The sequence below is a fragment of the Marmota flaviventris genome, chromosome 18 (genome assembly GCF_047511675.1).
Source record: "Marmota flaviventris isolate mMarFla1 chromosome 18, mMarFla1.hap1, whole genome shotgun sequence".
In the NCBI taxonomy this organism is placed as follows: Eukaryota; Metazoa; Chordata; class Mammalia; order Rodentia; family Sciuridae; genus Marmota; species Marmota flaviventris.
The window spans coordinates 45,889,113-45,915,819 of NC_092515.1; the positions used below are offsets into that span (position 1 = coordinate 45,889,113).

A 26,707-nucleotide genomic window follows, 5' to 3' on the forward strand; every position below is an offset into this window, starting at 1 on the left:
GCTTTGCAGAGATCCCAGAAGGCTTTAATAGAGAACCTTTGGAGAGCCGTGGTGCTGGGGAGCCAGCCCCTAACTCCTCAGGGCTTGAGCCTGGCCACTGCAACCTCCTGGAAGCGGGGACTTCGGGTCGCATCCAGCTCCACAGTGCACTTTCTATATGACCCTGGACAAGTCGGGCCCCTTCTCTGAACCCCATCTGTGACAGGCAGAGAGCAGGGGTTGATGAGAAGATAGACGGAAAGCTCCTGGGAATGGGCAAGCCTAGTGTGGGTACAGGATATTTGGGATCGCGGCCGAACTGTCTCCTCCCTGGCTAGTGTCCAGTGCGCCCGGGATGGGGAGGGAAAGCGGACTATGAGAACGTGCCCAGCCAGGGCGCCACCTCGCAGTCAGACTCTCAGCAGCGGGGAAGAACGCCCCCCCCCCCCCCATTCCCGGCAGCCCCGTCCGCCCCGCCCCCGTAGCAGCTGCTGCACCGGTCCCCACCCCTCCCGGCCCTTTCTGCACTGTCATCTCCTGCCCCGCGGAGGCTCGACCCGGGAGCGGGCCGCCCGAAACGGGCCGAACCGCGAGCCCCACTCCACCGGGCAGAGGAAGCACGGGAATCTCAGATTGGGCCGACTTCGAGCCTCACCACCCGCAGCGGCGCTCGCAGGTCTGTGGGCCCCGCCCTTCCGCAGGACTCTAGCTTGGGACTGGGTGGAGGGGAGGTCAGGGTACCCTACGGTCGCGCATGCGCAACGGCTTCCGCAGTTTCCACGACCCTCGGAGCTCGGCTGCAACTGAACCCTCACCGCCAGCTGGGGATTGGGGGCCTCACCCAAATCCACGCTTCGCTACCTGGAGCTCCGGGAAACATCTGGGCCTGTCACTTGAGAGAACTAGCGGCGACATAACTTCGATGTTCACCTTCGAGCTATGAAAGTTTCAAAGGGAGGGTCCAGAACAGCCGGGGTCTCTGCTCCCCAGGCAGGACTAAAGTCAGGGCTTGGGTTAACAGGAGGAGGCGACTAACGTAAAACAACCTAGGAAGCCGGAGGGAGAAGGAGGGGCCAGTCAGGTCTATAGCCTTTCTCTCTGTCTGGCTAGAGTAGGTGCTGGCCCCCTCTGTCTTCCGTGCCCTGCAAAGGGGGACAGTCTTTGGAAGCCTCAGTCCAGGAGAACAGAGGATCTCTGTGTACACGTGCAGTGATGTCAGTTAATGAAGTAGTGAGGCGAGATGCTGATCACTGGAGTGCACAGAAGGAACCATCTGCCCTTGAACACTCTGGCATTGGGGTGGACAAGAGAATATTTGAGTGTTGGAGGATGGGTCCATGAGTGGAGGGAGGGAATGGTATTTCAGGCCTAGGGAGCAGCATCAGCAAAGACTCAGAGATACCAGGAACATAGTGAGTTTTCCCAGAACAGAGTGGTGGGGAGAAGTAGAGAAGAGCCTCACTGTTCTGAGTGGTGAGTGGTAGCTAGAATAACCAGACCAGATAGCTAAGCTAAGATAAGCAGTAGGGGCAGGAATAAGGGGTAAAGCCTGACATTCTGCTTGACAGGAGACCTTGGTATAGTTCAGATTGGAGCAAGTCAGAATCTAATTCTATTTTGCTTCTCTGAGTCTATCTCCTCAGCTGTAAAATTGGAACAATAAATCCTACCCCAGAGAGTTGTCAAAGTCACTATGCTGAGGGATGGTGGAATTAAAATGAGAAGTACTCAGAGGGACTGTTACAGGAGATGAAGTGAATGGTGGGGTTGACAGGCAGGAGCTGATGGAAACACTGAGATACACTTGTCACAGATTAGACATGAAGGGAGATGGAGGGTCAAGGGTAGTTCTGATCTGTGCTTGAATCTGGGGGATAGGCTGACAATTTGATAAGAGGGGAGGGAGAGGAGCTGGGGATATAGCTCACTTGGTAGAGTGCTTGCCTCACATACACAAAGCCCTGGGTTCAATCCCCAGCACCACACACACACACACACACACAAGAGTGGAGGGAGAGGTGGCTGGAATGTGAAGTGACCAAAGGAAGCACATCTTGACACTAAGGGGTTCTGAAAGAGACCTGGGAGGCAAAATGGGGACGAAGACTCTATAGACCAGGAAAGGAGGGAAAAGAGGAACACTCCATGGGAAGAAGAGACCAGGAAGGATGCTGTGTAAATAAAGCCAAGGCAGGGAAAGGGGCAGAGGGTGGGAGGGGTCCAGGGCCTGACCCCTTTATCTAATGTCAGGGGCCTTGCTAAGGCTGGCAAAGAGATGGGCTGTTGTCCTTGCTTGGTAATAAATAGACAAAGCAGATTGATTTCTACCTAGTCCCTACAGTTTGGTAGAGACAGTCTCAAAATGGGAAAAAAAAGTTTAGCAACCTTTCATGAGCTGGGCCCTCAGTATTTCAAGATCAAACAAGAGATGACTGTGAGTCATTCCCAGGCCAGCAGGGAGTCAACTGGGTCTTGGGTGATGTTAGGAGATCTTGGTCAGAGGTAGGATTCAGGAAGATTCAGGTATCGCTGTTAGGTACCTGGGAACCAAGAAGGGCCATGAGATCATGTTGGGGTTAGAACTGGGTGGTGATGGTGAGGGTAGAGGAGGAGGGCCTGTCCCGGCAAGTTGAAAGAGGAGCAGGGCAGGCTCTCAACAGTTTGTGCAGAGGGTACTGGAGGACAGATTGTGTAAACAAGGAATCCTGATCCAGGGGTTCTGCAGGGTCCAGGCAGGAGGTAAAAGACTAGACTCAGAAGTGAGAATGGCAAGAGAAATATTTGTCAGACTGGAAAGGACTTGACTGCAAGCTGTAACCTTGGGTCTATCCTAGGTTTTTCTCCTATTGAGATGGAGAAGCAGATTGGAGAAAGACCAAGAAGTGGTGGCAAATGCCTGAAATCCCAGCAACTAAAGGCTAAGGCAGAAGGATTCCAAATTCGAGGCCAGATTCAGCAATTTAGTAAGGGTCTTAGGAGACCTTGTTTCAAACTAAAAAGAGCTAAGGATGAAGCTCAGTGGTAAAGCACCCCAGGGCTCAACCCCCAATACGGGGACGGGGGCGGCGACGGACGTTTGTTTGGATAAACTGGGTCTTACGGTCGGATCTGCAGGAGGCTGGGGCTCAGGAGGGAGGCCCTGATTGGGAGAGCCTACAACTGACGTTTAGAGAGGGGAGGAGCCTTAGAAGACTGGAGAGAAGCTGCAGGCAAGAGGCGGGAGAAGAGTTCAGTACTGTGGTGCCCGAGTCCTGTGCTGCGGAGCCATCTGGCCGCTGAGGTCAAGGTGAATTTAGACCACAGCCAGGGATGTTCACTGGGATCCTGGAAGAGAGGTCAGGAATGGAGGACCCCCGGTGCCCACTACTTCTCTCCCCCTCTCTGTACAGCCCGGACCATGGGCAACTCGCAGGAGCGGCCTTCGGAGACCATTGACCGTGAGCGCAAACGCCTGGTGGAAACGCTGCAGGCGGACTCGGGACTACTGCTGGACGCGCTGGTAGCACGGGGAGTGCTCACCGGGCCGGAGTATGAGGCACTGGATGCACTGCCTGATGCTGAGCGCAGGGTGCGCCGCCTGCTGCTGGTGGTGCAGAGCAAGGGCGAGGCCGCCTGCCAGGAGCTGCTGCGTTGCGCCCAGCAAACCTTGCGCGCGCCAGACCCAGCCTGGGACTGGCAGCACGTGGGCCCTGGTGAGCGCACGTAGACTAGGGGCGTGGCTTGGGAGCCAAGCAAAGGCTAACAGAGGGTTGGAATCGTGGTATCCCCCAAAAGTAGGTGTGTGTGTGTACTAAGGATTGCAGAAAGATAACTTGAGCCTGAAAGACCTCCCACTTCTGCCCCAGGCTACCGGGACCGCAGCTATGACCCTCCATGCCCAGGCCACTGGACGCCCGAGGCACCCAGTTCGGGGACAGTGTGTCCCGGGCTGCCCAGAGTTTCAGATCACTATGAGGCAGGAGGTCCTGAGGGCTCTGAAGCAGTGCAATCCGGAACTCCAGAGGAGCCAGAGCCAGAGCAGGAAGCTGAGGCCTCTGAAGGGGCGGAGCCAGAACCAGAACCCCAAATGGATCCAGAACCAGAGCCGGAGGCAGATCCAGAACCAGAGCCTGAGCCTGACTTTGAGGAGGGGGATGAGTCTGAAGGTGTGAGGCCTTGCAAACTCTGTAGTGGTTTAGCAGAGGGCATAGCTCAGGAAGTTGACTATTGTCTCTTCCTTTCTAGATTCCTGAAGGCCAGAATACTGACCTGACATTTCCTGCCCAAGCCCAAGTAAGATAGAACCTGGGATTATGCTGGAGCTGGATCCAGTGCCACCAAAGCTCCATCATCTTATGTCTTATTGGAAGTGAATAAACTCCAAATAACCTAGGCATTTTTTTATTTTTTTTTTAGGGTGGTTTATGTCTCTAAGAACCTGAACATTCTGGTGCCCCCACAACACTCCAACATCTAGTTCACAATCCCATTCCACACAAAACAGCCCATGCTGTAGGTGATCTCAGAGCTAGACCCATATAGTAGGATGACCTGAAACCTGTTCTTTTCCCTTCGTGAGCCATTTGGGGAACTTTTTAGACACTAGCCCCATTCTATGGAAGAAACTGGGCTTGGGGCAGGAAGCAAGGGAAGAGGACTCTGACTATCTAGGGATAGATAGTCAGAGCCCTCTAGGGAGAGCTCAAGAGTTCACAGCCTTTGAAATTGAGATTAGAGGGGAATTAGAAGGACCTTAAGTAGACAGAGGCCACACGTGTAATTTTAATTGCCATTTTAATTGTCTGGCTTCCCTCTGAACTGGGAGTTCAGTGAGAATTTTAACCAGTAACTGGCACAAGGTGCTCTATACATATGTGTTGACTAAATGAATAAGAACTCTCCAGCTGTGTTTCCAAGTTTTATAGATGGGAAAACTAAGGCCTGGGATAGGAATGGGACTGGGTCAACCTCACGTAGTAGCTGAGTCTAAGCAACAATCAGCTGTGTATTTCTCCTGGCCCAGGACAATAAACCTAATGGGCCTGCGGGTGGCTGCTCCCAGGCTATGCCAACTCTTGCCTAAGACCAACTGGGAAAGTGTGGGAAAAGACAGGAAGAGCAGAGGCCAGTGCAAGGGTCAGGTGAGCTTTTGGGCTCGATGCACAAGACCTGAAGCCCAGCATGTATGTGTCCATGTGTGTATAATGAAGGTAAAGTAGGAACAATTGATACCTTCCAGTAGTGTCCTGTCCCTCCACTGTTACCTCCAAGCTCCAGGCAGTAGAACACAAAAGTATTGAATAAACACATGACCAGTGAAAGAGGCAAAAATGCTGGAAAGCAAACCCCAGCCCAGCTGGGTCTATACCATCAGGACCCCTGCCCTTTGAGCCTGTGTGAAAGCCAAGACCCCAGGCGCAGGCAATCACCCCAGAAGAAGGGATCCCAATCCCCACCAGGACCCAGTAAGAGGTAGACAGCAGGAATGCTGAAGGAGCACCAAGGGGCAAGGTGGGGGAAGGGACAGACTGGAATATTGGACACCCAAAGCATCTCATGCAAAAACAAGTTTCTACTCCCAAACCACCCCTTATTCCCATTAACACTCAACACCCCCCCTCCTGTCCCCAGGACTCCCCTCTGCTCAACAATTTGCCAGAAATGCTGCCTGGTCCACAGGCACCAGGAAGACTATCAAGGGACAAAAACCTCTGATGCTGCTGCCTGTCCTTCCAGAATGCTCCTGGCCTCCCAATGCCCCCAAGAAACACCCAGGCTGTAGAAGCACAGAGCAATCAGCTTCTTATTCTGGGGGCTGATCTGGAGGCCTCTGCATATGACTTCTGCTGATAGCCCTCAATAAACATCAATCAGGCAGCAGGCGGCCCAGCTCTGCTTCATCCAGGCGATTGGTTGCCATGATGTGCTCCAGCTGCTGCCGATAGCGTTCCAAGTCCTGCATGAAGTGGGGCACTCGGGTATTATCCAGCACCCCATGGGGCCGTAGGTGATCCACATCCTCATAGGAGACCTGCAGGGAGGAAGCTGAGCTTCAGAGCTAGACAGAGCTCCTGGCTTTTAGACAGGTGGTCCGAGCTCTGCTGATGGCTCATGGCCATTTGCTCCCAGGGCTCCTTCTTCCCATCAACCCACCACACCCACAGTCCCATGCCCATGCTATGTACCTCTAAGCTCAGACCTGGGTCTCTGTTCTTTCTCTCAACATTTTCTTTTATTCTCCTATCTTCTGATATAGGTATCCAAATGCCTCCTGAACACTTTCCCCTGAATATCTAGCTCTAAGGCACCTCCTCATAGTCAACATCTGGGTACCAGCCCAACTCTTCAGTCACCCAGGTCAGGTTCCAGGGAGGATGCTTGGACTCTCACCCTCCCACTCAGGGCAGCCACTGAGATAAAGGAATATCCACTTTCCAAAGAGCTCTCCAGCTTGACCCTTCCTCTCTAAATACATGATCATGCCTGGTAAGGCCATCATCATCAATCTGTAAGAGTGACAAGACAGCCTCTTCTTCTTGCCAGCGTACTCTCTTCCCTAGGACTCTCTTTTCAGTTCCCCTGCCATATAACTCCAGAGGGAGCCTTCGAAAGCAAATATCTGCACCATACTTTCTGCTTAAAGCTCTTCCAGCTCCCCACTGCTTCAAATGAGATCCACTCTTCTCTGCCTGGCACAGAGACCCGAGACTTGGTGGTCCCTGGCCATTTGTCCAGCCTCCTTCCCCAGGCCTTCCTAATTATTCCCTTAGCCTGGAATGCTCACCTCCTTTGAAATGCTGCACCTACACAACCCTATAAGCTGGGTCAAGTACCTACTTTTGATTGAATTGAAATGAAATGAAATGACTAGAAAGTCATTTCATCTCCTCTGCTCAACCCCATCCATGCTTCCCGCACCAGAGAGGTCAGACACTCGGATCTCAGTCCAGCAAGAATCAGAGGTGCAAGGAATATTGCAGAAAGTGGGAGGGCAGACCGGAAACCCAGTCAGTCACCTTGCCCAGCGAGGTCAGCAGTGGGAAATCAATGGTTTGGCGGTGCCGCAGAATACGCACGATGCCGTCCAGGTACACTTGGTCCTTGCTGAAGCAGCCTGTGAGTGCAGGAGCCAGTGAGTTCTTGAGGTGGAGCCCCAACCCTCGCCTCCGCCCAGGTCAATACCCTGCGTCCTGCCCACCAGGCTTGGAAGTGTCGGTCTGGCCACGCTTGGCGCGCACGCAGTACTCCCAGCGAACGTCAGCGTCCTGCACGTAGCGCGCCAGGTCCTGGAAGAGCTGGCGGAAGGACATGCGCGCAGCGCGATGGATGGTGTAGTAGAGCAGAGCTGCGCGCCACAAAAATGGCTGCTTGCGAAACAGCACGCTGTGCAAGCTGGCCAGACCCTCCTCCGTGGGATTGGCTGGCCGCAGCCCATACTGCAACCGGCCCTCGGCGCTGTGCCACGGTTGCCGTGCATTGTTCACGCCCCGCAGGTAGTGAGTGCCTGCGGAGAGGGCGAGGGGGAAGCTGCGCTGGGCGCCGGGGTGTCTGGAGAATCCACCCTGCGGACCTCTAGTGGCGACTCTAGTATCTTCACGTCCCCAAACTCAGGCTGCCCCAGCCCCAGACAAACATACTCACCAAACCCCAAGCTGCGTGAAGACCCTCCAAAGAAGAACCTGCACCCAAGGGCTCATACAGACTCAGACTCATGCATGAATATTCCTCCACCCATCTCAGTATATTCTCTTATTCTCTCTCTCCCCGTCCCTATGTCCCTATCCCAACTCATATTGTCCCTCCACTCCCACCCCACCCCTGCTTCCTCCAGCTTTCCTAGAGAGAAGGAACACACACACACCACCCAGCCCCAATATCTTGCATGCCCTCATCAATCACTAGATAATCACATTGATTCCCCCAGCAAAACCACTTCTTGCCCAGGACAATAGGATTCTTTATGAGGAAGGAAAGACAGAAAGGAATAGTGATTAGTGTCCTGTGCCCTCCTTCCCAGCCTGGTCTGCCTGCTCCTAAATTATACTCTGTGTGACCTCAAACAATTCTATTTCTAGGATCTGGCCTACCACCCACCCTAGAGGGCCTGCCAGTTGGCTGGGCTGGTGGGACCCTCAGGGTTCTCCCTCTGGCCTGTCAGAGCCTCAGCAGCCTTGCCCCACTGTCAAAGGAAATCAGAGAGAGAAAAAGACATCCCCCAAAGGAACAAGAGATTAGGGTAAATCCGGAGAGTGGGCAGGTGTGTTCTGGCCTACCTCTGTGAGCCAGAGGGAGGAGACAGCTGTTCAGGAAGGGCAAGGGCCTGTCCTCCTCCAGAGGGAAGAGGGAGAAACAAAGGAGGGGGTTACTGGGGCCCCTCACTGCCCACTCCCCAGATTTCAGCCCTTTCTCATCTCCACCCCTCTACCCCCCTACCCATGACCCCCAGCCTGACCTATCTCATGGCGAAGCATGCCCTCCAACCAGTATTGGCGAGCTCCAGTCAGGTTGATGGCCAGTGTGGGTCGGCTGTTCTCCACCATCATCACAGCCTGAGACAGCAGGTCCTCACTCAGCTGCACCACAACCTGCAGATGGCAGTGTACTGAGCCATGGTTACTAGCCTTGGGGTCGCTGTGTAGGTGGACCCATCAATGCCAAGGTCAGCCAAGCTAGACACTGTTCAGGGCACTCACCCTTTACCACTTCTACTCAGAGCTACCTCCCACCTCCCTGAGGCAAGAACAGGATTTGTCTCGGATCACCTGCTGGCCAGGTGTGAAGCTGGGCCTGGGACCACCTGCCAGACAGACTGATTTGGGGCATGTTAGGGGCTGTGTAGGCAGGAAAGCTCACCTCTCCAACGCATCCCTCTTTCTGCATGTATTTGCGCACAATGGACCAAATCTGGCACTTAGTCAGCAGCTGGCCCCCGGTGGCAGCCTCAAAGTGTTCATAGGTGCCAAACTTCTCCAGAACAGCCTCAATGATTCCAACTGCCTGCACACAGGCCACAGTAGCTTGTCAGGCTAGGTCCCTTGAGTTGTCAGGGACAGGGTAAGGTGGGCAGGGTGGACTGACCTGATGGATGAACTGTCCAGAGGCCTCACAGTACTTCTCCAGCACAGTGGTGGGCATGGGCTCCTGGTACTCGAACTGTGGGTTGTAGGTGTAATGGGACTGGAAGAACTTGTCCCTCTCACGGTCCATATTGGTTGGCCTCAGTGCCACCAACATACAGGGGCTCTTGGTACCACCACCTGCATCCCTTCGAGTCTTAGCAATGTGAGGCAGAGAGGCTGCAGCCCGCAGGGTACCCCTACCTGCACCCCGTCCCTGTCCAGGAGGGGCTGGTCCCCGGGTGCCACGCCCTCGACAGCCAGCACTGTTTACAGTGTAGGTGCTCTCACTCCTTCGCATGTGGCCACGGCCCAAATGCAGTTTTGAGAAGGGCTGCTGCTCAGGCTGGGGCTGTAGCCCTGAGGGGACTGCCAGAGCCAGAGGCACAGCCAGGGACTGAGGCCAGGGGTACAGGGGTGGCCCATCTCGGTCTGGGCTCTTTAGCCTATGGTGCAGGGACTGGGGACTGGCAGGCAGACTGGGGGGTGCCTGCTCATACACCTGAGCCCCCGAGTCCAGCACCATTCTGTCCTGAAGGTCACATCCAGCTGGGTCTCTCCAACTTCCCACACTGTTGACCTCTGGGGACACAGAAGGATGTGGAAATCAGCATGAGTGGGTGTGGTCAGAGGAGCTGAAGGCCCTATAGGCTCCACACTGGCCTTGCTGGGCTGTTGGTGGGCCCAAGGTCTGCTGCCAAGGGTATGGGTAGTTGTTCTCCTACCCCCATTCCAGTGTCCTTTCCCTCTAGCAAGCTCATGCAAGTAACATGGGCTGGAACAAAGCAAGAGAGACAGTTTTACATACCCACCTAGATGGTGCTTACTATAATTCCCTCAGCCTGTGAGCAAAGGGCAAGGACTGGGTCCCTACTCATGATTCTAATCTCTGTGCTCAGCGCTCACCCAGAGTAGACAGAGAGCAGCCTCAGCTGCCTGGATGAACCATAGATAAGAGGGCTCTCAGGGGATGCCTTCTATTTACTGCATCTTCTTGGTACCACTCTCCTACATGGCTTCACCTACACATTCGTTCCCACCTGTCCTCTGTCAATTTGAATGCCTGAGTGCCTCTTATGCCAGTATCTACTGTATTGCCCTCTCTTCTGGGCCATCTATTCATATCCAAATTAGAATCTGCTTTTGGGAAGCAGAGGGAGACTTCAAATCCAAGCCAATCTCTGGCCTGTATCCTACCTGATGCATCTTCCCAGTGGTCATCCAAAGCCAATATCAGGGCACTCACCCCTGACTCTGTGCCAGGGCTCAGTCCAATCCAGTTTCTCCCAAAGACTGACTAGAGACTGCAGACTCTTGAGCACCCTTGCCTGTTCAGGGACTCAATTCCAGCCTTTCTTTTTTCTCCTACATCACCAATCTCTTCCTCTCCACTGAATTCTTTCCATCAGCATAGGTACATGTTGTAATTTATCCATCTTAAAAAACAAAGCAAAACCTGCATTTGAATCCACACTTCTCCAACTACAGCACCACTGCATTTCCCTCCAGCTGCTCCTTGTTGCAGCACAACACCCAAAGTCATCTCTACCCAGTCTCCAATTCCTTATTTCCTATTATTTAAAGTTCACTTCACTTAGGCACATGTCCCCCACTCTCCATCAAAATTGACCTAATCAAGGTGATCGACAGTCTTCATATTGATCATCAGCACTTCACACAGTTAATCCCTTCATCTTGGAAACTTGCTGTCCATTTCACTTTCCAAATACACTGGAACTTAGTTCTTTTTCCATCTCACTGGCAGTTCTTTCTTGGTCTTCCTTGCTGATCATCCTTATCTCCCCAAACTCTCAACACTATAATGGCCCAGGACTTGACTATGGGAACTACTCCCTTCTTCATTTATGCTCATTCCCTAAGTAACCTCACCCACTCTCATATTTTTTTTTGTTTTATTTTGCCTTGGTGCTGGAGATCAAACTGAGGGCTAAGCATGCCCTGTACCACCAAACTATACCCCCAGCCCTCATTCTCAGCCCTCAATATGAGTCATCAGCTCAAATTTCTTGCATAAACTTTAGACAGGTATTGCCAGTTTTCATACAACATCTTTGTTTAAAAGGCATCTCAAACTGCATATGTCCTTTGTCTAGAAAGCCCCCTTAATATAATGACACTAATAGAAAGTGACTTCCCTAAAATCTCTGCACAAATATCAAGATCTTAGAAAAGGTACTCTAGCCAGGTGTAATCCCAGTCACACACAAGTTCAAGGCCAGCCTCAAAAACTTAATAAGATCCTTTCTCAAAAAATAAAAAAGGCTGGGGATGTATATCAATGGTAAAGTATTCCTGGGTTCAATCTCCAGTACTAGAAAAAAAATCACCTTAATGCACCTCTATAAAATAATAAACTTCCTCCCCCATCTTCACCACAATCCACCCCCAGCCAGGAATTATTGTTTTCCATAGCACTATCATCACCTAAAGTGTACTGCTGTAAGCTTTATATTTTTATGATACATCTGACAATTACCTGTTTTCACCTTTCTAGCATTCACAGCTGTGTCCCTAAAACCCAGTGCCTGACCCAGAGCTCAATGAATGAACTCAAGAGCCCTTCTCAGAATTAGAATAACCAGCACTTTGCTTCCTCATTTAGACCTATCTTCCCCCTCCTCACTCTCCTCCACCCAGTCCAGTGACCAGCTGCTTGAAGATTATTTCAGGTCTCAGGTTTCATTCCCCTAAACTAACTGAATAGTTTCCTGGACTCCACACTGGTCTTCAGGCTGCTACCTGGACAATTCCCTTCCATTTCCCCTTCTTTCATTAGACCTACCTCCTGGCAATTACCAGAATACGCCTGTTTCTTTCACGTTTCAGGTCCTTCCGCCAAGAATGCCCCCGCAATGTCTCCCTGGAACAAACTCTTAACCATTTTCAGGGCTCCGTTTGGGCCTCACCTCCTCCGGGAAGCCTTCTGGGCGTCTACAGGGTCCCAATGCCTCAATGGTTTCTTTACCGCCCTAGGCAGTCACTGTTAGAGCTTGGGTCCCTGTCCTCCTACCATCCCTCGAACTCCCGGTGGGTAGGGACCCGTCTGATTCGCCCTCATGTCTCAAGCACCCAACACCAGATGCAGAATGAATGGCTGGATTGGGGAGGAGCCCTTGACTACTGAAGGCGTGGTCTGGTTCCAGATGAGGGGTGTGGCCAGCGCCTAGAGGTTTACGTTGAAAAGCCAATGGGAACCAAGAGATCCAGGAGGGGCGTGACCTGCAGCCAATAAGCGGTAGGGGGATGGGAGAAGGGCGTGCCCAATGGAGGGCGGGGCCAAAAGACAATGGAGCGGGGATGGGGGTGGTTCTCTGATAAATCAAAAGGGTCGACCGCGCGCCTAGTCTCGGCCTTGGGGTTTGGGTAGGGGGTTCGGTCCGCGTGCCGCGCCCCCACCTGTTTGTTCCTCTGCTTGCCGCCTGCGGTTCTCGCTCCGCAAAGCGGGTCGCTCGTCGCCCAGCCCGCGGGAGCTGACGCCGATGACGCACCGCTCTCCGGCGCGCGCACGCTCTCACGAAATCGGGAGGAACCTGTCAATCTGTGGCGACGTGCACCAAGAGAGTCTGAGAGGGCTGAGTCCAGCACCACGCCATGCCACTGGGCGGGGTGTAGTTGTCGACCCGTCCCCTTGAAGAGTTTCCAGGCCCCGGCTGGGGGCAGGACTCAGGGAGGTGGAAGTACTAGTCATTGCCTGGGGGTGAATACGTGGGGCGCAATCTGTGTACCCGACCGGAGCTCGAGTACTCCGGAACGTAGTCCACAGAGAGGAAAATGTCTGGATAGGTGAGGCGCTGCCCATATTGCCAGGACTGCAGCCAGGATACCTTAGGCGTGTGCATGAACCCCCTAAATTTCACAGAAATTTTTATTTCATCCCTCTCCTTTCCCAACACATAGAGATTCAGGCGTACGTGGCTCATATTTTATTCTGCATGCACGGGAGCTTCAAGAGCAGGGCCCCGAGGGAAGACAGGAGGAGAAGGAGGGCGTAGGCGCTGGCACCAGGCTGAAGAGTGCACGGTGGCCCGTGAGGGGCGAAGGCGGCGAGCTGTCCTGCAAGGAGATGAGTGCAGCCTGACGCTGCTCTCGGGACACGTCCCCACGCAGGTCCAAAAGGGCAGAGACATGGTCCTCGCTGTAGTGACACCAGAGGTGCATCGGCCCTGCACTTCCCTTCCCTGGCTCCTCCCCCTTCCCCGCTCCACCGTCCCCTCACCTCACGTCGGGAAATTGTTGCCTCAGGCCTGCCACCTCAAGGCCAAGCAGCGTGGGGTCCCGCAGGTTCAGCAACTCCCTCAAGGCGAGCAGCACCGGGGCACAATGCGAGTTCTCCTCCAGACCCTGGGCACATTGGAATGGGGTTTCAGATCGCCCTAGGCTCCCACCCAATCACTGAGACTCTTGCCCGTCTGCCCTCCCAACGAGCTCTCACCAAACGGAGGAAAAGCTCCTTCAGCTGGGCAGCATCGTGCCGCAGACGCTCGGCAGCCTGGGTCCGTTCGTCTGCATCCCGGCACACTAGGCGGCCTTGCATCAGCGCTCGTAGATACTGCAATACCACGGTGCGCTCTGCCTCTGCCAACAGCAGCTGCAGGGCAGGTGATCAGAGGGATTATATCGCCTCTCCCATCCGACTGCCCCCTCCCAGTCCTTTCCACTGGACGCACTTTAACCGCGGGGCTCCTCACGCGCCAGAAATCCCGGCAGAAGCGCGACGTCTGATCGCACACACAGTCCAGCAACTCAGAGCTCGACAGCCACCGGCGCGAGGGCACAGACTCAAACAGAGGCTGAGGAAAGAATGAGAGGAACTGGAGCTGGAGATATGAGCCTATCTGGCAGTCCCTGCAGAGAATCCCAAAGGTACACCTTATCTCTCCCATCCTTATTCCGATGGGAAGGAAGCCTCACCTGGAGCTCCAACTGCAGTGCCTCCAATACTAGACGGCAGATCCTCCTCTGCAACTCGTCCAGCGCGGCTTCTATCGGAGCCAAGATCCCTGAAGCCACTCCGTCAGGTTGCAGGCTGGACACTGAGGAGCTGGACCAAAAACACGACTTCAGGACCAAGGCCAAGGCCTGAACGGGCCTCGGTGGTTCAGCCACTCCGACGCCACCTTGTGGCGCAAGTGTGTGGCGGGAGGGGGTTCCTTGCCCTCTGAAGGTCTCAGGTACTGACCAAGCTAGGAGGGGTATTCTCAGAAGCTAGAAGAAGCACACAGCCCAGCGGGACCTGCCTCTAATTCACGATGTGACCTTGAGAAAGTCAGTTTTTTGGTTTCTGCTTCCTCGTTTATAAGAGAAGGGAGCTAATCCCAATCAGGAGGAGCACAACTCAATCATTAATTTGTCTGTTCTCCCTACCCCCATCACAAAGAACACAACACTCAAGAGGAAGGTAATTTTTCTTATTTCTGTCCACAAATGTAACCTCAGACATAACTGGGCACAGAATATAGCCTTGATAAATATTTGCTGAAGGGATGAATAATGGCCCTATGTGCCAGGCACTGTGGTAGATATTATACATCTAATATCTCATGTGATTCTGAGACCATTCCATTATTACCCACAGGATACTAATGAGTATTGATTAATGAGAAAATCAATACTCAAGAGATATTAGGTTACTTGGTCATGTAGATATTAAATAACAAAACTAGGATTGGAACCCCTGAGTTATATGGGCTCAAAGTTCTGAATGGCCTAGTGTGGGCCTGGTTGGTACCTAATAGAAACTCAGCAGCAGGTGGGTGAAGGTAGTTTTTCTTGGGGGCCTTCTAGTACCTCAATGCTGTTTGGTGGTTGAAGGCGGCCAGGAGGTAGGGCACATAGTGAGGGGCCATGGCTTCCCCTCTGAGGTGATCTCTGGAGAATCGGATCAGAGCATCACTGAAGCTGCAACAGAAAGATGTGGCTGGACTTTCTGCTACTGTGGTGCACCCACAAACCCAGCCCTGGTACTCCTGCCCGACTTCCAAATCCTGTGTGAAGGATCCCTTTCCCATTGGTGTATACTATTCACTCAAATCCCCTTTAGGCTGTCCTGGGAGCAGGGTGGGGATTGGGAATGGGTCCGTGCTTGGCAGACCTCCTCAAGAACGCTCCCAGTTCTGACAGTGCCATGCCATGCATCCGCTGCTGTAGCGACTCACTGACCAGGCTGGTCACACGAATGTTCTCAGCCAGGATCTATAGGCAAAAATAGGCAACCATCAGCAGAGCCCTGAGCTCTGCCCTCCTCTCTGGCCATTCTCACCCACCTGCAGTACGATGGCTGGCATTGGTGAGTGGTAGAAGCCAGATGGGTCTGTGTTGGGCTCCTGCTCCCGGCCCCACTCAGCTATTTCCCCATCCAGTGCCTTCTGCAGCCACTGGGCCACACTTGCCTAGGAGAAAGAGCAAATGGCAGCAGGGTGGCAGGATGTAGCAGGGTAGTGACCCTGCCAAAGACAGGAAGGCTCTGAACTCTACAGATAAAGGCCACAGCTGATGGGCAGAGTGTCTCTTCCCTAACTACTTACCTGGACTTTGGCCACAAATGTTGCCTCCAGCTGTTCAATGTTCTCCAAGGTCAGGAGGGGCTCCAGCTGGGAAACATCAGCCTCAGGCCCCAACTCCAGGCTCCCCATCATTTCCTGCCTGGAGATGGGTGGCCCTGTGTCACACTGAGTTCTCCCCCACCTCTAATCCTCCCACTTCTTGCCAAGGACACTGACCCCAAGTACACGTGAAGTGCCCAATGCAACAAGGCGAAGGCATCAGCAGCTCCCAGCTCAGGCCCTGCAAGGAGTTGCTGCAGGCTGCGGCGCAGGCCATTGTGCAGGGTATGGGCCCAGAGCTGCACCACTTTGTAGTGTGGTGGGCAACAGGGTGCTACTAGTGCCTCTGCTGTGGCCAACTCAGCAGGCAGGGCCACTTGCAGAGCCTCCAGCCACCTTGCTAGGGCTCCTGGTTCAGGAAGTGTGGTTGTTGAAAAGTGGACTTGCTCCAGGCCTCTCTGTAGTGCACGCAGACAGAGTTGCCGCCAGTCTCGGGGAGCCTGCCCCACAGGAGTTGTGCGCCCAGCCTCCACTTCTGCCACACGAATAGCAGCCACCAGCAGGGCTGGATCTTCCCGTGCCAGCTTCCTGGCAGCCATTGCAGCTGTCTCCACAGCCTGGCTCAGTGCCTCAGCCAGAAGGCCCAGGCCCTGGAATACTGGCAACTCAAGGCCCCCCAAAGGTGCCCATGTCTCTTCTTGCAGCTGCTCCAATTCCCGCAGGCTCACATATGCCTCCAAGAGCCTCTGGGCATCAATCAGGGTCTGCGTGTGGGCCATTGCAGCTGGCACTGATGGGGGAGAGAAGACAGATTTGGGTCTCAGCCTTCCCCCCTGTGCAATGGATACAGCAAGGGATACTGAGGCCCTGAGACTGGAGTGTTATATAAAATGTTTAATAATCAGTACAGTCTTGACCAATTTGAAAGGATCCAGGCAAAATCCTAGCAGCCTGGTGGGTCATATGCAAACACTTGAGCTAAAAGAACAAGAGGAAAGCCATTCACCTCCAAATAGATACACCTCATTAGAGAATTATTTCAATATGTTAGCAGTATATTAGTTCAGGCTAGCCACAGCCACTTGACTGGATTATCCTCATTCAAACATCCCATTCATGGGAAACCCAGGATGAGCTGATTTCACATGCTGCTTCATATGCCATTTGTGTGTTGTTGTTTTTTTGTGGGGGAGGGGTACCAGGGATTGAACTCAGGGGCACTCAACCACTGAGCCACATCCCCAGCCCTATTTTGTATTTTATTTAGAGACAGGGTCTCACTGAGTTACTTAGCACCTCGCCTTTGCTGAGGTTGTCTTTGAACTCGTGATCTTCCTGCCTCAGTCTTCCAAGCCACCAGGATTACAGGTGTGCATGATCATGCCCAGCCATGCCATTTGTTTTTGTTTTTGAAATTTTATTTATTTTTGTGATGTTGGGGATTGAACCCAGGGTTGAGCACATGCTAGGCAAGTACTTTACACAGAGCTATACTTCCAGCCCCTTATATGCCATTTGAAGCCTGGTTTATTCTCTGGCTGGTTCCTAGTGCAGTCCCCCCACCAGAGCTCCAGCCCTTGATCAATGGTGGGCATTTGTGGACTCATTATTGGAAGCTGAGGCCCAGAGTCCTTGCACACTCACCTGCCTGCAGCCGGGGCAGCAACTGAGACAGGGCCTGTAGTTGCTTGTGTTGGGAAACCTGCTCCCGAAGGGGCTTTAGGCTCTGTGAAGCCTGGGCCATACTCTTGAGCAACTCGTGGGCCTGGCTCAGGGCTTCACGGGTTCCCTGCACAGCCTCAAGGGCACGGGCCAGCTGCCACACACCAGTCTGCACACCTTCCAGATATGACTGCACCACTGACTGTGAAGAGAAGAGCCAGTGAGTCGTGGGCAGCCCTAAAGCCCACTCCTAGTTCTGCTGTTCCTTGTCCTATGCCTACCTTAATACGTGCTTCTAGGGAGCAAGTACGCTGCACCTCGCGACTGCGGTACTGGCCCAGCCTGGTCAGCTGTTCTGGCCGGTAGAAGATGCCTGAGGCCCACTTGAGTGCTGCACCCCTGGCCAGCTGCTCTGCCCTCTCCTGCTCTGGCCACTCAGGCCCTGAGCAAGAAAAGCCTGGGCAACCATGTCAGTCAGGGAGGGCCTGTGGCTGCCAAACATGCTGCCCTTCCTGTTCCCCAGTCCATTCCCAGGACAATCCACTCCTCTTTGTCCTGTAGAGATCCAGGCAGACCTGGCAGGGAGGACCAAACCCCACATTCCCATATTTCTTGCCATCAACCCTCCCCCAACCCACCCACCAGGGCTCATACCACAGGGAAGTGCAGGCTTCATTTTGTCCTTGGCCGCTGAGTCCATCACGGGTCTGGAGGAGTCGGAAATGAAGTGGGAGCAAGGATGAGGATCTGGGTTAGAGAAGACAGAGTGGATGCTCCTTGTCTCCTTTAGGCTGTTGCCTCTGTTTAGGCTCCGCTGAAGAGAAGGGAGGTTCTTGCCCAGCCCCCTCAGGAAATGAGAGGGAGGCCAGTGTGATGGGGGAGGCACCTGGGAGGACTTCACTTGTTGGGTTGGTGGGATGTGCCCCTGCCGATGCCAAGTGAGGCAGGGTGGAAACAGGCCTCACTTGGCATCTGAAAGACCCTGTTCCTTCTCTGAGATGGCCAGGACAGTTTGGTACAAAACTTACCAGACTTGACCAGATGTCCAGTTCTCCCTCCTCCACAAACAGCCTTGACCTTGAGAATGACCCTCTAGCCCAGGCAGAACTGGGCACGCCCTTCACTGTTCACGGGGCCTGGGTGACTCCAACCACTCTGGCACACAACAGCAGAATTCCTCTCCCCAAGGAAGCCTCTCTTCCACTTCCCAGGCCAGAAGCCCCTCCCTCCCCAAGGCAGAAAGGAAGGAAGCTGAGTCTCTGGCATTTTATTCCCAACAGGAAAGAGCATCTGTAGTGAGGTGGGGAGTGCTGGGCGCCACTTCCCGAGGGGCGGGGGTGGGGGGATGGCTCTACTCCCTGTGATCATCAAGTCTTGACAAGCCCTCTTAGTGAGCAGAGCAAAGACATGAAGTAGATTCAGCCTCAACCTGGGATGAAGGGTAAAGTGTACCCTGGGAGGAGGCTGTGTACCTCTGCACAGCAGAGGTCATAAACTGTAGTGAAGAGGGAGCACAGTGAGTGATGGCAGGATAGAGGTCTGATGGCTGTGTTAATTCTGTGAGTAATAAGAGCCATGGAAGGGACTACAGGATAGCGATAATTTAGTGGATATTTGGTGCAACACCCAAATCCATCCTTCAGGGCAGAGGCCCTCATTCCCCAGCTGCCCATAGTGTAATCTGCTGAGGTTTCACAGCTACCAAGTGTAAGGCTCTGAATCAATACTAGGGTACAAAGGCTGGGTACCTGAACTGAAAATGTAACTCAGTGGTAGAGTGCTAGCTTAGCACAGATGAGGCCTTGGGTTTGATCTCTAGAACTGCAATAACAACAACAACAACAAAGACTGGAACACTTGAGAAGGTCTACCCTAATTTCAGAGCTAGTGGGCTGTGCTGAGGCCTCTATTATAATTGCATCTTACTCATAATTCCGCTTGTCTTACTCCCTTACCAAGGTGGATCCTCAATAGACTTGATGCCAGCAAATCCTTGTTTCAAAGTCTGTTTCCCAGAAAACTTGACCTAAAATAACAACAATAATAAGTAATAACCATGTTAAAAATAACAAAAAGTCAGGTTCCATGGCACTCTCCCATAATCCCAACTAATTCAGCTGAGGCAGGAGGATGGAAAGTTCCGTCTCAAAAATAAAAAAATAAAATAAAAAGGGCTGGGACTCAGTGGTAAAATGCCCCTGGGTTCAATCTCCATTATCACAAATAAACAAAACATACCAGCAAAAACATAATTCTTACAACATGCCAGGAAGTGCTCTGAGGTCTTACTTGTATTCTTACAAAGGTAAACAGCTTTGTATTGGCAGAGAAGTTGTTGTAAAAGAGTTCCACGACCTCTGAGCACTGTAGTGTGGACAGAAAAGAAGATGACCCTGGGACCATGGAAGGAGGGCAGGGATAAAGAGAAGTGGTCAAGCTAGATGTAGTTAGCGCTTGCTGCTTGGCAGGAAGTAAGGGGCAGAAAGAGGGTTGGTGACCCCAAATCAGTGAGGCAGCCTTTTCCAACAGTTTTTGGGGAGCAGGCTAGACTTATCAGACAGTGTAGTCTCTCCTGAAAGGGCTGGGCAGATGGTTTGGGGCCAGGTTGGCAAGGAAGATTCCGACGGCTTCCTATTCTCTACTGTCGGGGCTGCTCGCTGACTTCCTCCACATCCCTCCCCCACTTGTCAGGGCTTGTTTTCGTCTTCTTCGGCACTTGAATATTTACGGATGTTCCCCGAAGTTTTACGCCCTTGTTTGCAGACAGGAATTGCGCCAGTTCCCTGGGAGGACACGAGGCGGAAGCGGAAGTAGCGACGGTGGCTCCGGCGGCAAGGAACGGAAGCGGAAGTGGCGGCGGCGCCGGCCTGGCCTGGCCTGGCTGAGGGGAGGCGGCGGGCGGGCGCGATGGCGGAGGCCGGGCCACAGGCGCCGCCGCCCCCGGGCACTCCAAGCCGGCATGAGAAGAGCCTGGGACTTCTCACCACGAAGTTCGTGTCACTTCTGCAGGAGGCCAAGGACGGCGTGCTTGACCTCAAGCTGGTGCGGCACGGGCTTAGGGGCAACAGGGGGAGCAGGATGGTGGGCCAGGCCTGCGCCGGTAGCGGGAACCCTTGGACGTCCCCGCTGAGTCTTCTGAGAGCTGGCCGCCATCCGTGTGCTTTCTCGCAGGAGAGAGGCCGGGGGCTATTTCATTCATTCGGCCGAGGCCATTGAGCTTCACCTGTGTGCCAGGCTCCAGGCTGCAGGTGCTAGCCCTCGTGCCCTCCCTGACAGATGAGGGGTAAAGAGCATCAAAACATCCCAGTTCAGAGCTGTGCCAGGTCTCCCCACCCCGGGGTCCCGAGCTCCTGAAGTGCCTAGAGGCACTACAGCGGGTTGGAACCCAGGCTACATCCTTCCCAGACCACCCAAACCAAATCTCAAGGTAGCTGGGGTACATCTGAGAGTGAGGCTGAGCACTCTACTCTCTTCTGCCCGCCAGGCAGCTGACACCTTAGCTGTGCGCCAGAAGAGGCGGATTTATGACATTACCAACGTGTTGGAAGGTATTGGGCTGATCGAGAAAAAATCCAAGAACAGCATCCAGTGGAAGTGAGTGGGGATATCTGGGAAAGCAGTGTGGTCACCTACCCAGAAGTGTCAGGGTCACGGGGTGGAGGGTGCCATTGAGAGCAGGGGCCATGGGACTTGGAGTTCCTGGCAGTCCCTCTCAGTCTCATTCCCCCACTCAGGGGTGTGGGGCCTGGCTGCAACACTCGAGAGATTGCCGACAAGCTAATTGAGCTCAAGGCAGAAATTGAGGAGCTGCAGCAGCGGGAGCAAGAACTTGACCAGCACAAGGTGTGGGTGCAACAAAGCATCCGGAATGTCACAGAGGACGTGCAGAACAGCTGATATCCTCCTGGCGGTCCCTGCTTTGGGGGAGGGGGCAAAGGGCCCCTGGTTCAGCTGGGTTTGTTCCTTGGTGTCCTGGGCCCTGTCCCTCCTGGGAGGATGGAGCCTCATAGCCAGGTCCTAGCTTCAGGCTCCTTTCTCAGAGCCCCTCCCCTTCCATTCCTAGCCTACGATCTCCCCACAGGGACCCAGGCCCCAGAACTTCCCCTGAGGGTGTGTGTGTGTCACACCTTTGCTAAAGTGTTGGGTCTCCTTTGTGGTCTGACATCTGACATCACAGGTAGGGCATCAGCGGTTCTCCTTAACCCTCACACCTTGGCCTACGTGACTCATGAGGACATCTGCAGATGCTTTGCTGGTGAGCAGAGCCTGGGTAGGGGGAGATGGGGTAGGGCTAGGCTGAGCCACAGCCCTGAGTATCAGACTCAGTCCCCAAGGAGAGTTCCATTTCTTAAGATAGTCCCTGGGGCCTGCCCAAGGAGGAAGCAGGCAGGGTAAGTCCTCCATTTGAGGGTCACTGGGACTCCATTAGGCCTGCTATATGAGTGAACTCAAGAATTCTGGGGTGGGTCCCTGGGTTTGCCCCCATCAACATTGACTTCTGGGTTTGTCTTGACAGTAGCACAAGGAAGAGAGTGTATATGTGTTTGTGGGTGACATATGCAGGGGACAGTGGTCCCCACTTCCACCCTGTAGTTAATTCAATTGCATTGTGGATACAGGAGCTATTACCCTGTATCCATTTTGTATTCCTCAGATTGGTTCTGGGAAAGGAACATAAGCCTTGGCCAAAACACCATTCCTAGGGAACAGGATTGTTACTTGAAAAGTGAGATGCCCATGGCCAATGATCTTTCACTCCACAAATGTGTTTGAACCCATATTTCCTGGTTACTGACCTGGACTATTAGAGAGAGAAGCACTTTAGCTCTGCCCAGTCACTGTGGGTATGGTGGAGGTCTGTTTAGTTCCTTAGAGACTGATCTCCTACCTTGCTCCAAGGGACAGGCACCTCCATTCTCAGCTCACCCATTCTCATTCTAGGAGACACCCTCCTGGCCATCCGTGCCCCATCAGGCACCAGCCTAGAGGTGCCCATCCCAGAGGTGGGTACTCAGCCCAGTCAGGCGGTGTCAACTGAGGGCGGGTGCTGGCTGTGGAGTCTGATAAGTCAAGGGTGGGGTAGGTAAGGGGAGGCCTGGGGTTTGGGGTTATCTAGGAGGATGGGCAGCCTGGTTGTGAGGACACTGTTGCCCTGACCCAGGGTCAAGCAGGAGCCGTGCCTGCTTGTAATTCTACCTGTCCCTACCATCCACCTCTAGGGTCTCAATGGGCAGAAGAAGTACCAGATTCACCTGAAGAGTATGAGTGGCCCCATTGAAGTGCTGCTTGTGAATAAAGAGGCATTGAGTTCGCCACCTGTGGCTGTGCCTGTGCCACCACCTGAGGATCTGCTTCAGAGCCCACCTGCTATTCCTACCCCTCCACCTCTGCCCAAGCCTACCTTAGCTCAGCCCCAGGAAACTTCACGTCCAAGTAGTCCCCAGCTTACCACTCCCATCCATGTTCCTGGCAACACAGAAGTCCCAGGGGTAACGGGTCCAGCAGCTGAAATCACAGGTGAGGCCTAATGGGCAGCTGGTATCGGGGTTATCTTCTGGGGCCTGAGAAGCAATACCTCTGTTGCGGGGTGCCATACTCAAGAATTGGATTAGACTGTCAGGGTTGGTCTTTCCCTGGTCCCCACCTAACCCCCCTTGCCATGGCAGTGAATAAGCTTTTTTAAACAGGGAAGATCTGACAGTGTCTGACCTACTTTGGCAACCCCTCTTGGACCCATGTTGTCCAGGAGTCTTCCTCCTTATAGGACTTGTGTCTCTGTCTCCTTCAATGACTTGTTTCCAGGTTAACTCCTCTGGAGTGACTGGCAGTGTCTAATTCTTGGAAACCAGTCTGGAAGCCAGAACTGTGGTCTTTCTGGCCATGGATTCTACCTAGCCAATTTCAATGACCCACTTTCTGCCCCCTGTGTGACTGGGTTTGGGAAATGTTGTTTCAGTGAGTGGTGGCTCTGGAACTGACAGCAAGGACAATGGTGAGCTCGGCTCACTCCCTCTAGGCCCAACAGCACTGGACACCCGGCCACTGCAGTCTTCTGCCCTGCTGGACAGCAGTAGTAGTAGCAGCAGCAGCACTAGCAGTTCATCCGGACCCAACCCTTCTACCTCCTTTGACCCCATCAAGGTGGAACCGACAGGTGGTGAGTACTTGTCCCTTCTATACCCACCCCACCAGCAGGGAGAGTCTACACTTAGCCCAGTACAGGTTTGCTGCAGAATTGGGGCTGAAACCCAGCCCTGCTTTGAACCCCTGTCTGATATCACCACTCTTTGCCAAAAGCAGTATCTGGCCTCTGAGTCAGTGCCAGTGCCCTTTTGCCTCCCTCTTGGGCTAACATGGAACTCCCTGGCCTTCTCTTAAGCCCTGCCTGTCACCTCTAAAAGCACCACTGAGTCTCTTACCCCACTGATTGACACTTGCTCCTCCATGTCACCATCTCATCTTCCTTGTCTCTTCTCTATGTGGACCCCTGGAAAAAGTAATCCCTAGTCTCCTCCTTATCTCGATCATCGTCAGTTGACAGCCAGCAGGGTCCCTGCCCCAGCTGTAGTAGTGCTGCTCTTAATGTGGTCCTGAACCCAGCAGGTTTCTGTAAGGCTGGACTCTGGTGTTCTCTGCTGATGTTATCCCTCTTTGGCTTTAATTATGCCAGTCCTTGCATCTTTCTGTGTATCCCAGTTGCTCTGTTCTGTTTCACACTGTGGAAGGCTCCGGATGTAGGTATAAGAATTCTCTAGCCTCCTCTTAGTGTACAACTTTTGCCTGACCTCCACACCTCTGTGGCACTGACTGTCCTCTTCATCTCCAGTGAACGCTTCATTTCCACATGTCCTCAATTTAACTCATTTTCCTCCTGAAATTTGCTTTTCCATCTCCATGGGCACTCTACCACTGGCCCTAGTCACTCAGGCTGACTTGACACGTGGGTGTTACGCCAGTTCTTTCTCTGCTGCCCAACCCACATTGCCTAGTGAGGTCTGTCTTGAGACATCCTTTTTGCATTCTCAGCACTCAGGGTGACTACTAGCCACCTTAATTCCAAACTTGTTAGCATCCTTCTCTTAATCCTTACTGACAGAATGATTTTTCTGAAATATAAACCTGACTTTGGCATTTCTCTTTTTATAAAAGTACCTTCATGGCTGGGAATACACTTCAGTGGTAGTATGCAGGAGTCCCTGTTCAATCCCCAGCACCAAAATGAAAAAAAGTATCTTCAATGGTTCCCTAAAATGGAAAAAAAAAAAAAAAAAATCCAAATTCCTAAACCTGGTTTATGGCATCCTTTTTGGTTCTCTCCAGTATTATTTTCTTCCCATGTGTATCCTTCCCATATGTAGTACGGGTCATCACCCTGTAGTATTGTCCCTTGTCAAAGTGTCTACCTCCTCCAGGTGACCCCACCTAGGGTATAGCCTTTGAGGCCAGCATAGAGCAGGTGCTCAAAAGGATGGGAGTGAATGGGGTATGGCATCCTCCACCAGACAGGGTGTGCACACTGAACCCAAAAAGGGACAAAAGTCTGTTACCCTCTTCAGAGCCTCTGAATTAGAAAAGCTATACCAGTCATCTGCAATGGGTCTGGTACCCTGGGCTCAGCACTGAGAAATTCAGATGTAGCAGAAGAGATCAGAAAATAATACCAGCTTGGCCTGGGTTGGATCCTTAGCTATGTGGAGCCCTGGGTAGGTGAAGTAGGATCTGAGGAACATGGGGCCTCTATTGTGACCAGGCTGGATCTCTACCTTGAACATGGCTTTTTTATTTTTATTTTTTGGTACCAGGGATTGAACCTGGGGCACTTAATCACTGAGCCAAATTCCCAGCCCCTTTTTTTTTTATTATTATTATTATTTTTTGGTTATATGTTTTATTTAGAGCTAGGGTCTCACTGATTGCTTAAGGCCTCGATAAGTTGCTGAGGTTGGCTTTGAACTTGCCATCCTCCTGCCTCAGCCTCCTGAGCCGCTAGAATTACAGGTGTGCACCACGGTGCCCAGCTCAACTGTGACTTTCTTGTCTTTCAGTTTTGGAACTCCCCAAAGAGCTGTCAGAAATCTTTGACCCGACACGAGGTAGGCTGCATTCCTTCTGGTGTTGGGGATAAGGAATGTGATTCATTGCATGTCACAGCTGTTGTTTGTCCCTTTTGAGGACCTTTTGGTTGTGGTTGGTACTCAGGACAAAGGGTAAAATCTCCTGATTGGGGTTTAGGGGAATCTGTTTCATGGATTTTGATGAGTGAAGTGGTATAGCTAGAATGTCACTGTGTTCTCTCTATTTTCAGAGTGTATGAGCTCAGAGCTGCTGGAGGAACTGATGTCCTCAGAAGGTGGGTGGTATGGAGAGGTGGGGCCTCAGAAAGTGGATGGCTGTGGGCAGGAGCTTGGGTGGCTATTGGATGGGGCTTTGGCACAGGGCTTTATCCTAGTGCTCTCTGCAGTGTTTGCCCCCCTACTTCGTCTCTCTCCACCCCCTGGAGACCACGATTACATCTACAACCTGGACGAGAGTGAAGGTGTCTGTGATCTCTTTGACGTGCCTGTTCTCAACCTCTGACAGGGATATACGCCGAATGGCTGGAACCCAGACTGTCTGAGTTGGGGGCTGCCTGGGGACTTTCCCCCACCCTGCCCTTAAAAGGCTTGAGAGCCACAGACTCCTGGCTTCCCCAGCCTTCCCACACTGCAGTTCTGGCCACACCTCTTGCACTGGCGCTTGTACTGTGCTAGTAGAGCAAGGGAAAGGGGCTCAGCCCTCTCCATCATGGAGCCAAAGTGTTTGCCTCTTCTTTTCTGGAGCCTCCCCCATTCCAGGCTCAGCTGCTACCCAGTGGCACTGACCTGTCATTGTCCCCATAGGGCACCTTGTCCAGCACACTGCCCTGCTCCTGCCAGCCCCTCTCCCCAAAAAGAGGGAAAGGCAGGATGGAGCTGGGTACTTGCCAGCCAATACTCTAGCTTCCTTAATCACCCACTTACCCCAAGCTTCTCCTGGACCTCTCATGTGCCCCCCACTTCTGCTGGGCCCTGAGCCCTGGGAACCTGCAGGTGGCAGTGGTGGGTGGGGGGTGCTAACAAGAAGGAACTGAGGTCTTTAGCTAGAAATCCCTGCAGGTCAGTCCCTGAGGCCTGATACCCCGTAGCTCCCCTTCATTTCCATTTATTCATTTACCCTCATTTAGAGCCATTTGCAGAGATTTAGAAAGATTTACAGTAACGAATGGATTCCTATATAAAGATTATTTTTATACTTTTTGCAGCAAAAGGAAATTGTAATATTTGTACAGTGTCCAAATAAATAAAGACCATGCCTAAGGCTATCTCTGATCTGATTTTTTGGGGCCCCTCTCTGGGACTACTTTGGATTGGTGGCAGGATTGGGTTGGGT

At 52.9% G+C, this 26,707-nt stretch overlaps 4 protein-coding genes across 12 annotated transcripts; 2 read left to right on the forward strand and 2 right to left on the reverse strand.

Moving 5' to 3' along the window:
• The first annotated feature begins 483 nt into the window (after window positions 1-483).
• Window positions 484-4,350, forward strand: Nol3 (nucleolar protein 3). Of its 2 annotated transcripts, XM_071604252.1 has the most exons (5): window positions 484-655; window positions 3,094-3,265; window positions 3,369-3,671; window positions 3,825-4,124; window positions 4,204-4,350. In XM_071604252.1, exons 3-5 carry the CDS (start codon window positions 3,377-3,379, stop codon window positions 4,209-4,211), a joined length of 603 nt encoding a protein of 200 aa, XP_071460353.1. In that variant the 5' UTR covers window positions 484-655; window positions 3,094-3,265; window positions 3,369-3,376; the 3' UTR covers window positions 4,212-4,350. The 2 variants fall into 2 exon arrangements, with proteins under 2 accessions (XP_071460353.1, XP_027809770.1); XM_027953969.2 differs by lacking the exon at window positions 3,094-3,265.
• On the reverse strand, window positions 4,344-12,544 carry Matcap1 (microtubule associated tyrosine carboxypeptidase 1). 2 transcript variants are annotated; one of them, XM_071604251.1, is made up of 7 exons: window positions 12,492-12,544; window positions 9,037-9,656; window positions 8,812-8,955; window positions 8,411-8,543; window positions 7,157-7,462; window positions 7,035-7,072; window positions 4,344-5,989 (listed from the first exon to the last, which is right to left on the reverse strand). In XM_071604251.1, exons 2-7 carry the CDS (start codon window positions 9,598-9,600, stop codon window positions 5,825-5,827), a joined length of 1,350 nt encoding a protein of 449 aa, XP_071460352.1. In that variant the 5' UTR covers window positions 9,601-9,656; window positions 12,492-12,544; the 3' UTR covers window positions 4,344-5,824. The 2 variants fall into 2 exon arrangements, with proteins under 2 accessions (XP_071460352.1, XP_071460351.1); XM_071604250.1 differs by having other exon boundaries at window positions 4,736-5,989; window positions 6,975-7,072.
• Window positions 12,545-13,003: 459 nt separating this feature from the next.
• Window positions 13,004-20,032, reverse strand: Exoc3l1 (exocyst complex component 3 like 1). Of its 6 annotated transcripts, XM_071604821.1 has the most exons (15): window positions 19,538-20,032; window positions 19,255-19,325; window positions 17,954-18,046; window positions 17,581-17,756; window positions 17,282-17,501; window positions 15,815-16,427; window positions 15,620-15,737; window positions 15,359-15,484; window positions 15,187-15,287; window positions 14,883-14,993; window positions 14,007-14,136; window positions 13,763-13,885; window positions 13,528-13,683; window positions 13,312-13,436; window positions 13,004-13,230 (listed from the first exon to the last, which is right to left on the reverse strand). In XM_071604821.1, exons 3-15 carry the CDS (start codon window positions 17,997-17,999, stop codon window positions 13,041-13,043), a joined length of 2,235 nt encoding a protein of 744 aa, XP_071460922.1. In that variant the 5' UTR covers window positions 18,000-18,046; window positions 19,255-19,325; window positions 19,538-20,032; the 3' UTR covers window positions 13,004-13,040. The 6 variants fall into 6 exon arrangements, with proteins under 6 accessions (XP_071460922.1, XP_027809781.1, XP_071460924.1 ...); XM_027953980.3 differs by lacking the exon at window positions 19,538-20,032 and having other exon boundaries at window positions 17,954-18,006; window positions 19,255-19,273; XM_071604823.1 differs by lacking the exons at window positions 19,255-19,325; window positions 19,538-20,032 and adding an exon at window positions 18,328-19,225 and having other exon boundaries at window positions 13,528-13,644.
• Window positions 20,033-20,168: 136 nt separating this feature from the next.
• E2f4 (E2F transcription factor 4) lies at window positions 20,169-26,639 on the forward strand. Of its 2 annotated transcripts, none has more exons than XM_071604825.1 (10): window positions 20,169-20,341; window positions 20,784-20,893; window positions 21,034-21,195; window positions 21,511-21,554; window positions 22,241-22,302; window positions 22,519-22,816; window positions 23,316-23,456; window positions 25,345-25,392; window positions 25,605-25,649; window positions 25,761-26,639. In XM_071604825.1, exons 1-10 carry the CDS (start codon window positions 20,207-20,209, stop codon window positions 25,874-25,876), a joined length of 1,161 nt encoding a protein of 386 aa, XP_071460926.1. In that variant the 5' UTR covers window positions 20,169-20,206; the 3' UTR covers window positions 25,877-26,639. The 2 variants fall into 2 exon arrangements, with proteins under 2 accessions (XP_071460926.1, XP_027809722.1); XM_027953921.2 differs by having other exon boundaries at window positions 20,171-20,341; window positions 23,256-23,456.
• Window positions 26,640-26,707: the final 68 nt, after the last annotated feature.

Coding starts and splice junctions, on each gene's coding strand:
- Matcap1 (XM_071604250.1), bottom strand. CDS start 9,600: ATGGTGCTGGACTCGGGGGCTCAGGTGTATGAGCAGGCACCCCCCAGT. Junction 8,544..8,811: donor AAGAGGGATGCGTTGGAGAG/GTGAGCTTTCCT, acceptor TGCCATCTGCAG/GTTGTGGTGCAGCTGAGTGA. Junction 7,073..7,156: donor GACCGACACTTCCAAGCCTG/GTGGGCAGGACG, acceptor CTGCACTCACAG/GCTGCTTCAGCAAGGACCAA.
- Nol3 (XM_071604252.1), top strand. CDS start 3,377: ATGGGCAACTCGCAGGAGCGGCCTTCGGAGACCATTGACCGTGAGCGC. Junction 3,672..3,824: donor CTGGCAGCACGTGGGCCCTG/GTGAGCGCACGT, acceptor CTTCTGCCCCAG/GCTACCGGGACCGCAGCTAT.
- Exoc3l1 (XM_071604821.1), bottom strand. CDS start 17,999: ATGGACTCAGCGGCCAAGGACAAAATGAAGCCTGCACTTCCCTGTG. Junction 15,288..15,358: donor TGCCAGCCATCGTACTGCAG/GTGGGTGAGAAT, acceptor TTTTGCCTATAG/ATCCTGGCTGAGAACATTCG. Junction 14,137..14,882: donor AACCACCAAACAGCATTGAG/GTACTAGAAGGC, acceptor TTTTTGGTCCAG/CTCCTCAGTGTCCAGCCTGC.
- E2f4 (XM_027953921.2), top strand. CDS start 20,207: ATGGCGGAGGCCGGGCCACAGGCGCCGCCGCCCCCGGGCACTCCAAGC. Junction 20,894..21,033: donor AAGAACAGCATCCAGTGGAA/GTGAGTGGGGAT, acceptor TCCCCCACTCAG/GGGTGTGGGGCCTGGCTGCA. Junction 23,457..25,344: donor CAAGGTGGAACCGACAGGTG/GTGAGTACTTGT, acceptor CTTGTCTTTCAG/TTTTGGAACTCCCCAAAGAG.